The sequence below is a fragment of the Aquarana catesbeiana genome, linkage group LG10, assembly GCF_042186555.1.
Source record: "Aquarana catesbeiana isolate 2022-GZ linkage group LG10, ASM4218655v1, whole genome shotgun sequence".
NCBI lineage: Eukaryota > Metazoa > Chordata > Amphibia > Anura > Ranidae > Aquarana > Aquarana catesbeiana.
The window spans coordinates 204,508,295-204,522,148 of record NC_133333.1 but is presented as its reverse complement, the minus strand read 5'-3'; the positions used below and the strand labels follow the sequence as shown (position 1 = coordinate 204,522,148).

General features: G+C 42.9%; 1 protein-coding gene across 1 annotated transcript in view; it reads right to left on the bottom strand.

Moving 5' to 3' along the window:
• Window positions 1–521: 521 nt before the first annotated feature.
• AGTRAP (angiotensin II receptor associated protein) overlaps window positions 522–13,854 on the bottom strand; it is a 34,612-nt gene continuing 21,279 nt past the window's right edge. The window contains exons 4-5 of the mRNA XM_073603169.1: window positions 9,633–9,849; window positions 522–1,725 (exon numbers count right to left, since the gene is read on the bottom strand). Of these exons, the coding sequence (XP_073459270.1) occupies window positions 1,619–1,725; window positions 9,633–9,849 (324 nt within the window). The 3' untranslated portion in view covers window positions 522–1,618. The remainder of the gene's footprint in view (window positions 1,726–9,632; window positions 9,850–13,854) is intronic.

Here is a 13,854-nt window from a genome sequence, read left to right as displayed (position 1 = left end):
CAACAACATGGAGTCGAGAGGGAATGTATAAAATACAACACTCCAAAAATGTGGAACCGTAAGAGAATTAAAAATTGTGAACATCACTTTAACACCTTGCCACTGATGTGACCCGACCCTTAAAAAAGGAACTAAAAGTCGGGCGACGGAGATGGGTTTTCCAATCATGAGACCGCTGTGATTGGCTGTCACATGACTGAAACCTACCAATCACAAGTATGCATCGGGAACTACCCATGACAGCTTAGTTATTGTGATGAGAACTTGCAGTGAGCACGCTCTCAGAATGGAAAAGCTGTTTCCCCTATGGACGTGTGTGTGTGCAGTGGCTTGACATTAGAGCCCACCCGCATATTTGCATACAGCTGGTGGGAACAGATTAAAGATTTTTAAGCCAAGTTCTCAAAACAACGCCACTGAAAATATGGTGTGGCTTCCCTTAAAGCCCAACTGAACTTTTAGTTTATTCAGGTTACCACATTCCAGGTGCATCCAAACAGAAGTGGTTTAAAGTTTTACAGTTCTTTTTTTTTTTTTTTAGAAAGCTGCCACATCCTGAGCAGCCTGTAGAGAAGGACTCCTCCTGTCTGTATGGAAGCAGTGGTCTCTCTGCAAAGGCCCAACATGCACTGTGCTGACCCAGAGCTAGAGCTTTCCATTCGGAAGGGAACATGAGCTTTGTTGATTGGAGAAATAAAGCTCTCATTCAACAGGGTGGTGTGTTGGAAGTGAGTGGCCACTGCTTCCACATAGAGAACAAGGGCTCTTTTTCTGTAAAATGCTGGCAGAGGACAGGCTTTTCATCGCATACTTTGGCTGCTTTTAGAAAACAAACAGCAAAGCCTTGCTCACACCATGGTGCAGACATCGTTTTTTTGCACACGTTCTGAAGGGCACAAAAAAGAAAAAAAAAACATTGTTCTCTATGTTCCATGTTCACACCAGAACATTGGCATCACGTGCAGATTTTTTTTTCTGCACAGGGATCGACGTGTATGCAGTTTTCTGCACAAAGGAAAAAAAAACTGACATCAACATTGGTATGAATAGAGAACATAACTGACGCGCATGAAAACTGATGTTTTCATGCACAGATGTCAACTGATATGAAATCTGCACGATTTTCCCATCAGTTTTCATGCATGTATGGTATGAAGGAGCCCTTCGCCTTTGCATACCTTTTATTTAGAGGGACCTGGAATGGAACTGATTTAAACTGAATCATTAGGGCTTTACATAGTTTCAGTCCCAAAAAGAAAAAAAATCTAACAGTAAATTTCCCTTTAAATATAATTTGGTCTTAAATAAATCAAATCATTTACATATTTTTTTTAATATAAAAGTCTATGTCAAAGTGAAGGCAGTAATGTAGCACACACTGGAGGTAATCACATTTAAGGGGGTATTGCAGCATATTTGATTAGCTGTACATAAAGACCTGTACACACACACACAAACATTTTCCTGCTGACTTAGTAACAGACAAGTCAGTCAGGGAGACAATCGCCATGCAGTATCTCAGTGGCCTTTAGAGAAGACACTTTTGCCACTTCTGACCACCCACGTGTCGTCTTCTTCCTTGTGTGGAGAAGACATGTGGGCACACACATTTCCACCTTTAGTACCGGGAGGGCATCTTGTTGTCTGGTTCAGCAGATCCTTCTGTGTGATCGATCGTCTGGTATGTACTTCGATCTCGTGACCCAGAGATAAGCCCCGAGGACACTGGACAAAGACAAAAGAAAAAAAGACTAAATTAGTGCCAAAGATCCAAATTATTCACATTTGTTAACAAGGATATACAGTAAAGGACCGTAGTCAACAACAGCAGAAGCCCAGGATTGTCCAGCATTCCTGGCAGGGGAGCTAAAGTGTTTAACCATTTGTGGACACTGGGCATGCTACACACAACCAAAAAAAACTTACTTGAGGTAAACAGGGTCCCCCCCACCCCTACTGCTTTCCCTCGGCACTTGCCAGCAATTTCTGGTTGTCAAAATGATAGCTGGGAGTTGCTGTATAAATACAGGAGCTGTGGAAGCTACTTATTTAACAAAAAATGTTTATAAACACTGTGCAAAGTTTACAACGAATGAAAAGTGTCTCTTGAGCTGGTGGTGGCTATGCTCATTGAAAACCTCATTCCTCTCACCCAGATAGCTCCACAGCTGTCACCTTCCAGTGCTGCAGGGGTAAAAACGAGTGTATGGACTTGTCACAGGCACATTATGCAATTCGCTGCCCATCTTTATGGAGCGCATGCCAACCCCGCAGAACTACTTACTGCAAAAGGACATCAAATAAGACCCAAACAATAGCTGGCCATAAATCACATATTTTCACCAAGCTCAAATAGCAAGGATTTTTGACTTAATGCAAAATCCTTTTCATGGAGCTCATTAAGTAACAAAGGGTAGAAGTAATTTTGAGAGATTGGGAGGTAGGAGAAGGGGCTCAATAAAGCTTATAGTGCCACCTGAAGAACCTTATGACTTAAGCTGGCATCAGATTTGGCTTGAAAATCCACCTGGAGGAACAGATGTCTGACGCTGAAAAGCCCACGGACCACTAACTGATCTAGTAGAGTGTGCTTTAACAGGAAAGAGAGGAACCAGTCTTTGGGTTTATACACTTGAATGATGAGCTGACAAATCCAACTAGAGATGGTGGAATAGGAAACAGGCTTGTCCATCACAGAGACTCTTATGTATGACAAAAAGAGTCAAGTCTGTCTAAAAGTACAGCACATACCACATCTAGGTGATGGTGGGAAATCTCTCCAGAAAGTCTTGCAGTAGGACAAAGAGATAAGGGAAAATGTCCTGGTTAAGACAAAAAGGAAGAAACCACCTTGAAAAGGTGAGGCCCGAGTGGCCTCAAGACAACCTCATATCTGTGTAGCACAAGAAAAGGTTCTTTATTGGTTAAGGCCACCAACTCTGAAATGCGCCTTGCAGAGGTGATGGCAATCAGGAAGAGAGGAATATCCTTAAGATGTTTCAAGGGCAGTTTCTGAAAGGGTGACAGAACTAGGTTGAGAACCCATGGCATCACTGTGGAACGTACAGGAGGGATAAGGTGAGCAACACCATGTACGAAGGCTCTCAATAAGAGTCAAGTGGTCTGTGAAAGAATTGCTAGGGCGGAAACTTGACCCTTGATGCCAAATGCTGTTCCAGGCCGAAGACAGGGTTTATCCCTTGGAGTACTTCTTGCGATGGAAGCTCCTTAATTTGCATCATAAGAAATATGCTTTCCAGGTGCGATCAGTTTACTTCCTAGCTTTAAGAAGTGTATGAATAACAGATCAAGTAAGCCCCTGTCTTTTAGAACCTGGGCTTCAACAGCCAGGCTGTTAAAGCCAGCAATTGAGAAGAGGAGTGATAAACCAGTCCTTGGGATGGAAGATGCAGGCAATTTGGGTGAGCCTACGCAAAGTGTAAGGAGTGATGAGGTCCAAGAACCAAATCAACCCGAGTCAGTTTAATGCAATGAGTATCGCCAGAATGCCTAGAACCTGTGGAGTTAGATGTTTCAGAGGAGGAAAGGTGAAGATCATGCTGGATAAACGAAAATGGGATGGTCGCACTCCCAAGTCGATGCAAAAAATGAGATTTATTGCAGGAGTATAAAAGCGTATAAAAAAAAAGGAAATTGCATACGCAAATGGCAGGGGAAAAAGGTGACACATTTCACACGGCTAGCATGCTTAGTCAAAACCAGCAGTGAAGATCATGCTGAACTGATCCCACAGCATCACCAGATCATCCACTGACATAGCTAGAGAATCTCTGGACCTAGAGACAAACTTGCTCAGTTTTTTGTGGAGCGTGGAAGTCAGAAGGTCCATGTCCAGTGATTACCACCTGCGATAGAAGTTCTGAAACATCTCCAGGTATACAGTATCTCACAAAATTGAGTACACCCCTCACATTTTTGTAAATATTTTATTATATCTTTTTATGTAACACTGAAGAAATGACACTTTGCTACAATGTAAAGTAATGAGTGCACAGCTTGTATAACAGGGAAAATTTGCTGTCCCCTCAAAATAACTCAACACACAGCCATTAATGTCTAAACGGCTGGCAACAAAAGTGGATACACCCCTAAGTGAAAACGTCCAAATTGGGCCCAATTGGCCATTTTCCCTCCCCGGTGTCATGTGACTTCTTAGTGTTACAAGGTCTCAGGTGTAAATGGTGAGCAGGTGTGTTAAATTTGTTTTCATCGCTCTCACTCTCTCATACTGGTCACTGGAAATTCAACATGGCACCTCTGAGGATCTGAAAAAAAGAATTGTTGCGTAACATAAAGATGGCCTAGGCTATAAGAAGATTGCCAAGACCCTGAAACTGACCCGGCATGGTGGCCAAGACCATACAGCAGTTTAACAGGCCAGGTTCCACTCAGAACAGGCCTCGCCATGGACAACCAAAGAAGTTGAGTGCACGTGCTCAGCGCTATATCCAGAGGTTGTCTTTGGGAAATAGACATACGAGTGCTGCCAGCATTGCTGTAGAGGTTGAAGGGGTGGGGGGTCAGCCTGTCAGTGTTCAGACCATATGCCGCACGCTGCATCAAATTGGTCTGCACGGCTGTCATCCCAGAAGAAAGCCTCTTTTAAAGATGATGCACAAGAAAGCCTGCAAACAGTTTGCTGAAGACAAGCAAACTAAGGGCATAGATTACTGGAACCATGTCCTGTGGTCTGATGAGACCAAGTTAACCTTTTTGGTTCAGATGGTGTCAAGCGTGTGTGGCGGCAACCAGGTGAGGAGTACAAAGACAAGTGTGTCTTGCCTACAGTCAAGCATGGTGGTGGTGGGAGTGTCATGGTCTGGGGCTGCATGAGTGCTGCCAGCACTGGGGAGCTATAGTTCATTGAGGGAACCATGAATGCCAACATGTATCGTGACATACTGAAGCAGAGCATGAGCCCCAGGACAGTATTCCAACATGATAACGACCCCAAACACACCTCCAAGATGACCACTGCCTTGCTAAAGATGCTGAGGGTAAAGGTGATGGACTGGCCAAGCATGTCTGCAGACCTAAACCCTATTGAGCATCTGTGAGGCATCCTCAAAACGGAAGGTGGAGGAGCGCAAGATCTCTAACATCCACCAGCTCCGTGATGACGTCATGGAGGACTCCAGTGGCAACCTGTAAAGCTCTGGTGAACTCCATGCCCAAGAGGGTTAAGGCAGTGCTGGAAAATAATGGTGGCCACACAAAATATTGACACTTTGGGCCCAATTCAGACATTTTCACTTAGGGGTGTACTCACTTTTGTTGCCAGCGGTTTAAACATTAATGGCTGTGTATTGAGTTATTTTGAGGGGAGAGCAAATTTACATTGTTATACAAGCTGTACACTCACTACTTTACATTGTAGCAAAGTGTATTTTTGTAAAATATTTTTAGGTGAAGAAACCTGCTTGACAATGTCCCAAGCCTAGAATGTGCAGGGCGGAGAGGACTGGAATGTGGAACTCTGCCCAAGCCAGAATCCAGTCAGCTTCTCTTTGAGCGGCAAGACTTCTGATTCCTCTCTACTGTTGTTGTAATGAAAACATAAACAGGGATCAGCGCTGAAGAAAAGAAATAAGAAGCTTGTGATAGATAAATATACAGTAAGAAAAGAAACCAACAAAGAAAATAACGCAGCACCTCCAAATATAGATTACAAGCTTAAAGCGTGTGCTATCAACACAGCATTCATAATGTGCAAAAAGCATCCACAATATTCAAGTGATAATAAAAAATAAATCAGCACAAACAAAAGTCCAATGGAAAAAAAAAAAAAAATGTATGTGCTAAATATCACCACAAAGAAAGTGTCTTTTACCAGCAAAAGGAAATCCTTTCTACCATGCATGAGCAACAGAGCCAAAATGCACTCATCAACATTAAAGCTGCCAGAGGAAAGCAGCAACATGCGTGTTTGTGTCTTTTGCATTGGACTTTATTCGTGCCGATTTAATTTTTATTATCATTTTATTACATACATTAACATTGTGGATGTTTTTTGCACATTATGAATTCTGTGTTGATAGCACATGCTTTAAACTTGTAATATTCTAAATTTGGAGGCGCTGCAATATTATATTATCTTTGTTGGTTGTTGTAAACAGTCATGGCATTTTCCAATGGAATCATCGAGCCAACCCGGTCTTGGGCTTCAGGCATCTGCTACTGTTCAGAGAATGTGGCTTCTTGTCCAACTCAGCCAGAATGTTGAGTTGCAACAATCTGAAGTGGAATTGGGCATATAAAACTGCCTTGAAGGAAGCGACCATCAAGCCACAAAACCCTCATGTAAATGTAGAGGGTAGGATGGCAGATTGAGAGTTTTTCCTGCAAAAGAAACCCCTTGAACAGAGCAGTATCCAGATTGAGGCCTAAATACTCCAAGTGAGTCAGTTCCAGCACTGAATTGTGGAGGAGGAAAGGCCATGGGAGCATGCCCCGGACTTGTTCTGAGTGAGCGAACATGGATGAATTTTTTCACATAAACTCAGACATAGTTGCAGAAAATTTCTCCGTGGTCAATACAGAGAACCTGAAGGAGTTACAGATGACTCCAAGAAGTGCAAAGACTCAAGCAGGGGATGGTGATCTGGGCAGTCAGTGTCAGTTTATAGACTGTACATTGCAAATATCCTTGGATCAGTTAGTGGATCATAAGCTGGAAAGTCTCGCAGGACTACTAATCTTGGGGGTTATTTACAAAAGGCAAATCCACTTTGCACTACAAATGCACTGCAAGTTCAGTCGCTTTAGATCTGAGGGGAAGATCTGAAATGAGGGGAAGATCTGAAATGAGGGGAAGATCTGAAATGAGGGGAAGATCTGAAATGAGGGGAAGATCTGAAATGAGGGGAAGCTCTGAAATGAGGGGAAGCTCTGAAATGAGGGGAAGCTCTGCTGATTTTATCATCCAATCATGTGCAAGCTAAAACGCTGTTTTTTATTTTTCTTGCATGTCCCCCTCAGATCTACAGCGACTGCACTTTCAAGTGCACTTGTAGTGCAAAGTGCATTTGCCTTTAATAAATAACCCCCCTTGTGTTTATGATCCACCATACTAACAGTGTGCAAACTGAGGAAATTCCTAATACAGGCAGTCCCCGAATTACGTAACCCGAGTTACGAACGAATCCTAGTTACGAACGGCCTCAAAATGCCGGCCACTTGTGCTCCACGTGGGTCCTGGATACCTTTCGAGCACTTCCGAACATATCCCACACTGCCGTACTATGCCCCAGATAACATAACAAGCGCCCGGAACATCCCACATCCATGCACAGGCGGCAGTTACACTTACGAACGCAGTGTTCCGACCGGAAGTTACACTTACTAATGCAGTGTTGCGACTTACGAACAACTTCGACTTATGAACAAACCTATAGTCCCTATTGTGTTCGTAACTCAGGGACTGCCTGTAATGGATACTCACAAACCAACTGCTGAAGCCGGATGGATTATTGGCCATCAATGACCCGGTCACCATAAGGCAGCAGTAAGGAGGAAAGAACCCTGAACCTTGCAAGAAGCTGGCTGATATGCCGGAGATACAGGGGAAGTGTGCACATGGACAACAGCATGGCAGGGGATTCCACCTATAGTTTTGGGGTGCCAACAGAGTGTTTGAAACACATTAAATGTGTCGTAGCACACAGACATTAAATCCAAAAGGGAAAGGGGGAACACACTCTGTACTGGTGCAGGGCTCCTCTTTTAGCAGCTGTTACTTACCAAGGGACAATATGAATGGCTGACAGAATTCCAAGCAGGGCAGTATGTCCATACCAGACAGTCTTCGCCCCTCCGTCTAAGAGAGTCAGGGACAGGATTCCACCACACAGGTGTATCACAGTCCTGGACCTGTAAATTGCTTTGCAGATAAATAACCAATTAAACAGTGTCTGAGGAGCGCCACAGCAGAGCCCAGTGCCTACAGGTCACATTACAGGCCAGCCTCACATCTTCCATGCAGGGGGGGGGTTCAGGTATGGCCTCTATGGCTATCCTGAGGATCAGCCAATTCAGAAAGCTATAAATTGAGCACTTCTAGCTCTGCAGCAACCGGAGAATCTTGATAAAACAAAAAAGGAATCTTCATAAAATGCAAGAAAATTTAAAGAATCCCGTTTGCTTCTCCCTGAAGAGAGAAACTAGAAAAAAAAAATTAGAGCAAGATGGGAGACGGAGGGGTTATACTTGGCTACCCTACACCTTTGTTTGCTAGTGTTCAATCTCCTGTAGGCAGTAACAAAAGCCTGTCTCTCAGAATTACTTCAACCCATGTCCCTTATGAATGATTAAGAAACTTTTTTTTTTTTTTTTTTGTGTGTGTTTCTTATTAAGTGGGCACATGATGTAGCCCACATACCTCCAACACCTCACTGACCGATAATGGGGCATACTTTAGTTGACGAAGTTTTGAGCCCAAGCATTACAAGAAAGAACACATCCCTTGCATCCCTTTAGATGTGCATGCTCCTCTCTTCTGGCCTCTGGGTGCTGAAGACTTTAGCCGTGCAATCTGCTGATCAGTTGCTTGATTACACGCTATCAAACCTGCTTCTGGAACAGATTGCACAGCTAATGTCTGCAACACCCAGTTGCCAACAGGGAGGAAATGCACTTCTGAAAGGATGTCAGGAATGTGTTTTTTCATAGAATGCCCAGGTTCAAAACAAAGAACAGCTTCCTCCCAGGATAAAACTGGAGCAGGTGCAGTGCTGATGGAGGATCGGCTGAAATTGCATTGCATCTAAATAAAAAAGTAGAGGGAAATGATGAAATCAACTAAGCATTTACTATCCAGGAATATAGTAACGAAATAAACATTGAGCACACAATAAAAGCAATTCATTTTAGTATCAAGGATACAAAAAAATTTGGAGGTTTACCTACACTTTAAGGATTTGGGAATCTTTTTAAAAGTTGCCAGTGTTTGTTCAGAGGGTGTAATTACAAGCAGCAGATCAGAGGACAGGAATTGAGCAATCGTGTTCTGCGCTGTAGCAGCAGACATGAATATTTCAGCGCACAGTAAACAGAGGTCAGTCAGCCTTGTAGGAAGTGATGACAGACTGACAAAGAACCCCGCACTGCCCCTTTCAGTAGACCAGAGTGACTTATCAACTTTACTCTTATCAACTACACTCAGTGTATCCCATGGTCAAACTCAACCCTCCGCAATGATAAAGAACACATGGAAGCAGTTTAAACAAAAGTCATAACAGCAAAATCAGTGCATGATAAAACATAACAAATGAAGAGCCGAGAGTGAGGGAAGATATGTGCAGAGAAAGGAAGGCAAGATAGAAGACAATGGAAGGCGTCCTCCAGCAGTGCAGACTATTTCAGGAGAGGACAGTTAGAGGAAGGAGCAGAGTCCTTCAGCAGTGCAGAGTATTTTAGGAGAGGTGAGTCTCCCAGCAGAGCAGAGTATTTCAGGAGAGGAGAGTTAGATAAAGGAAGGAGCAGAGTCCTCCAGCAGAGCAGAATATTTCAGGAGAGGATTGTTAGATAGAGGGAGGAGGAGTAGAGTCCTCCAGCAGAGCAGAGTATTTCAAGAGAAGAGAGTTAGACCTCCTGCAGTGAAGGGTCCTCCATACCTATGCTGAAACTGCACTCTCCTCCACGCTCCACATACATGTGATATGTGAAGAAACACGACAATGGCTTCAACAATAGATTTAATATGGCCATTCCAGCACTAAATCGGAACAAGTCCCTGGTGACCAACTTCTCGGTTCCTTGTTCGGTGCCTGCGTAGTACAGAGCGAGGAGTAAAATGTCCAATACCACTGTAGTGATCAGACCAACCAGAAACTGCAAATAAAAGTCAGCCAATTAGCAATGCTCATGTTAATCTCCTTAAAGAGTCAAACCTTCCATAGATAATTCACTTTGATCACCAACTGCCTTCCAGAATCTCAAGATCTGCTTTCCCAGCATTGCCCCCCCCCCCCCATCTAGCATTATAAAAGGGGTCCATCCCAGTTTATTTGGTAGACTTTTCATTCACCTTAGCTTACAGACAATGTGATGAAAAGAAAAAAAAAAAACCAAAGAAACACCAATACCAGTATTTGATGGACCGATACTAAAAATCAATCTTTTACTCTGACCTTACCATAAAGATCCATGTGTAAAAAGTCTAATGAGTGTGCCAGACCAAAGATCTAAAGCTGGCCATACACTAAAAGATTTCCAAATGAACTTTCATAAGAAAACTCTCATCAGTACATTCGTTGATTTTTAACAGGAAAAAGTCTGATGGGATCTTTTCATTGTATATTCCGACCGTGTGTGTGCCCCATCAGACTTTTTATGTCGAAAATTCAGAGGGACGTAGCTAGAGAACATGTTCTATATTTTTCCGACGGAACAAATTCCTATCTGGAAAACCGCTCGTCTGTATGCTGTTCCGACGTACCAAAAATTATGCATGCTCTGAAGCAAGTACGAGACGTTGTACGTGTTGTCCCGTCATACGTCACTGCGTTCCTGATGGTCGAAATTTGGTGTGACCGTATGTATGAAACACAGCTTGAACGGAATTCGGTCGGAAAAACCTTCAGAGTTTATACCGATGGCAAAACCGGTCGTGTGTACAGGACACACATACACACACACACAGCTGTGAAAAAGTATTTGCCCCTTTCTTATTTATTCTTTTGCATATTTGTCACACGTAAATGACTCAGATCAAACAAATTTTATTATTACACAAAAGATAACCCGAGTATGATGGTTTCATTTATTAAGGCAAAAAAAGCTGTCCAAACCTGCCTAGCTTTATGTAAAAAAGTAATTGTCCCCCAAACCTAATAACTGGTTGTGCCACCCTTGGCGGCAACAACTGCAATCAAGCGTTTGCGATAACTGGCAATGATTCTCTGTGGAGCAATTTTGGCCCACTCTTCTTTGCAGAATTGTTTTAATTCAGGCACATTGGAGGGTTTTTCAGCATGAACGGCCTGTGTAAGGTCATGATACAGGATCTCAATTGGATTTAAGTCCGGGCTTTGACTAGGACACTCCAAAACCTACATTTTGCTTTGTTTGAACAATTTGGAGGTGGACTTGCTGTTGTGTTTTGGATCATTTTCCTGCTGCATAACCCAACTGCACTTGAGCTGGAGGTCACAAACTGATGGCTGGACATTCTCATTTAGGATTTTCTAGTAGAGCTAAGAATTCATGGTTCCATCAATTATGGTAAGTCGTCCAGGTCCTGAAGCTGCAAAGACCACCAGGCTACCACCACCATGTCTGACTGTTTGTATGATGTTCTTGTTATGAAATACTGTATTCGTTTTATGCCAGATGTAACGGGGATGCACGCCCTTCCAAAAAGTTACATTTTTGTCTCATCAGTCCACAGAATAATTGCCTAAAAGTCTTGGGGATAATCAAGATGTTTTTTGGTAAACGTGAGATGAGCCCTTGTGTTCTTTTTGGTCAGCAGTGGCTTTGGAACTCTCCCATGGATGCCATTTTTGCCCAGTCTCTTTCTTATTGTTGCATCATGAGTACTGATCTTACCTGAGGCAAGTGAGGCCTGCAGTTCTTTAGATGTTGTTCTGGGTTCTTTTATGACCTCCTGGATGAGTTGTCATGCTTTTTGGAATAATTTTTAAGGTTTACCACTGTTCCAAGTTATCTCCATTTGTGTATAATGGCTCTCCCTGTGGTTCACTGGAGTTCCAAAGCCTTAAAAATGGCTTTGAAACCCTTCCTAGACCAATACATGTACATTAATTTGTTTCTAATCTGTTCTTGAATTTTTTTTAGATTGTGGCATGATGTGTGGCTTTTTGTGAACTGGTAGCGTGCTTCACTTTGTCAGACAGCTTCTATTTATGCGATTTCTTTATTCAACAGGTCTGGCAGTAATCAGGCCTGGGTGTGGCAAGTGAAATTTAACTCAGCTTTCCAAAAAATTGTGGTTAATCAAAGTTCGTTCATGATTCAGCATGGGAGGGGGCAATTACTTTTTCACATTGGGCCAGGCAGGTTTGAACAGTTTTTTCCCCTTAATAAATGAAATAATAATTTAAAAACTGCATCTTGAATTTACTTGGGTTATCTTTGTGTAATATTAAAATTATTTTGATGATCTGAATCATTTAAGTGTGAGAAATATGCCAAAAAAATCAGGAAGGGGGCAAATACTTTTTCACAGCACTGTGTATAAACATATTTTTTATATATATATATATATATATATATATATATATATATATATCTTTTCATGTGACAACCCTGAAGAAATGACACTTTGCTACAATGTAAAGTAGTGAGTGTACAGCTTGTATAGCTGTCCCCTCAAAATAACTCAACACACAGTCTAAACCGCTGGCAACAAAAGTGAGTACACCCCTAAGTGAAAATGTCCTAAATCTGGCCCAATTAGCCATTTTCCCTCCCCGGTGTCATGTGACTCGTTAGTGTTACAAGGTCTCAGGTGTGCATGGGGAGCTGGTGTGTTAAATTTGGTGTTATTGCTCTCACTCTCTCATACTGGTCACTGGAAGTTCAACAGGACACATCATGACAAAGAACTCTCTGAGGATCTGAAAAAAAAAAAAAAAAGAATTGTTGCTCTACATAAAGATGGCCTAGGCTATAAGAAGATTGCCAAGACCCTAAAACTGAGCTGCAGCACGGTGGCCAAGACCATACAGCGATTTAACAGGACAGGCTCCACTCAGAACAGACTTCGCCATGGTCGACCAAAGAAGTGGAGTGCATGTTCTCAGCGTCATATCCAGAGGTTGGCTTTGGGAAATAGACATATGAGTGCTGCCGGCATTACTGCAGAGGTTTAAGGGGTGGGGAGTCAGCCTATCAGTGCTCAAACCGTACATTGCATCAAATTGGTCTGCATGGCTGTTGTCCCAGAAGGAAGCCTCTTCTAAAGACGATGCACAAGAAAGCCCGCAAACAAAACAGTTTGCTGAAGACAAGAAGACTAAGGACATGGATTACTGGAACTATGTCCTGTGGTCTGATGAGACCAAGATAAACTTATTTAGTTCAGATGGTGTCAAGCGTGTGTGGCGGCAACCAGGTGAGGAGTACAAAGACAAGTGTGTCTTGCCTACAGTCAAGCATGGGAGTGTAAAGGTCTGGGGCTGCATGAGTGCTGTCGGCACTGGGGAGCTACAGTTCATTGAGGGAACCATGAATGCCGACATTATTTGTGACATAATGAGGCAGAGCATGATCCCCTCCTATCCGAGACTGCGGCAGGGCAGTATTCCAACATGATAACGATCTCAAACACATCTCCAAGACAACCACTGCCTTGCTAAAGAAGCTGAGGGTAAAGGTGATGGCCTGGCCAAGCATGTCTCCAGACCTAAACCCTACTGAGCATCTGTGGGGCCTCCTCAAACAGAAGGTGGAGGAGCGCAAGGTCTCTAACATCCACCAGCTCCGTGATGTCGTCATGGAGGAGTGGAAGAGGACTCCAGTGGCAACCGGTGAAGCTCTGGTGAACTCCATGCCCAAGACGGTTAAAGGCAGTGCTGGAAAATAATGGTGGCCACACAAAATATTGACATTTTGGACCCAATCTGGACATTTTCTCTTAGGGGTGTACTCACTTTTGTTGCCAGTGGTTTAGACATTAATGGCTGTGTGTTGAGTTATTTTGAGGGGACAGCAAATTTACACTGTTATACAAACTCACTACTTACATTGTAGCAAAGTGTCATTTCTTCAGTGTTGTCACATGAAAAAATATAATAAAATATTTACAAAAAAGTGTGAGGGGTGTACTCACTTTTGTGAGATTATATTATATATAGCTGATCAATCTTGATG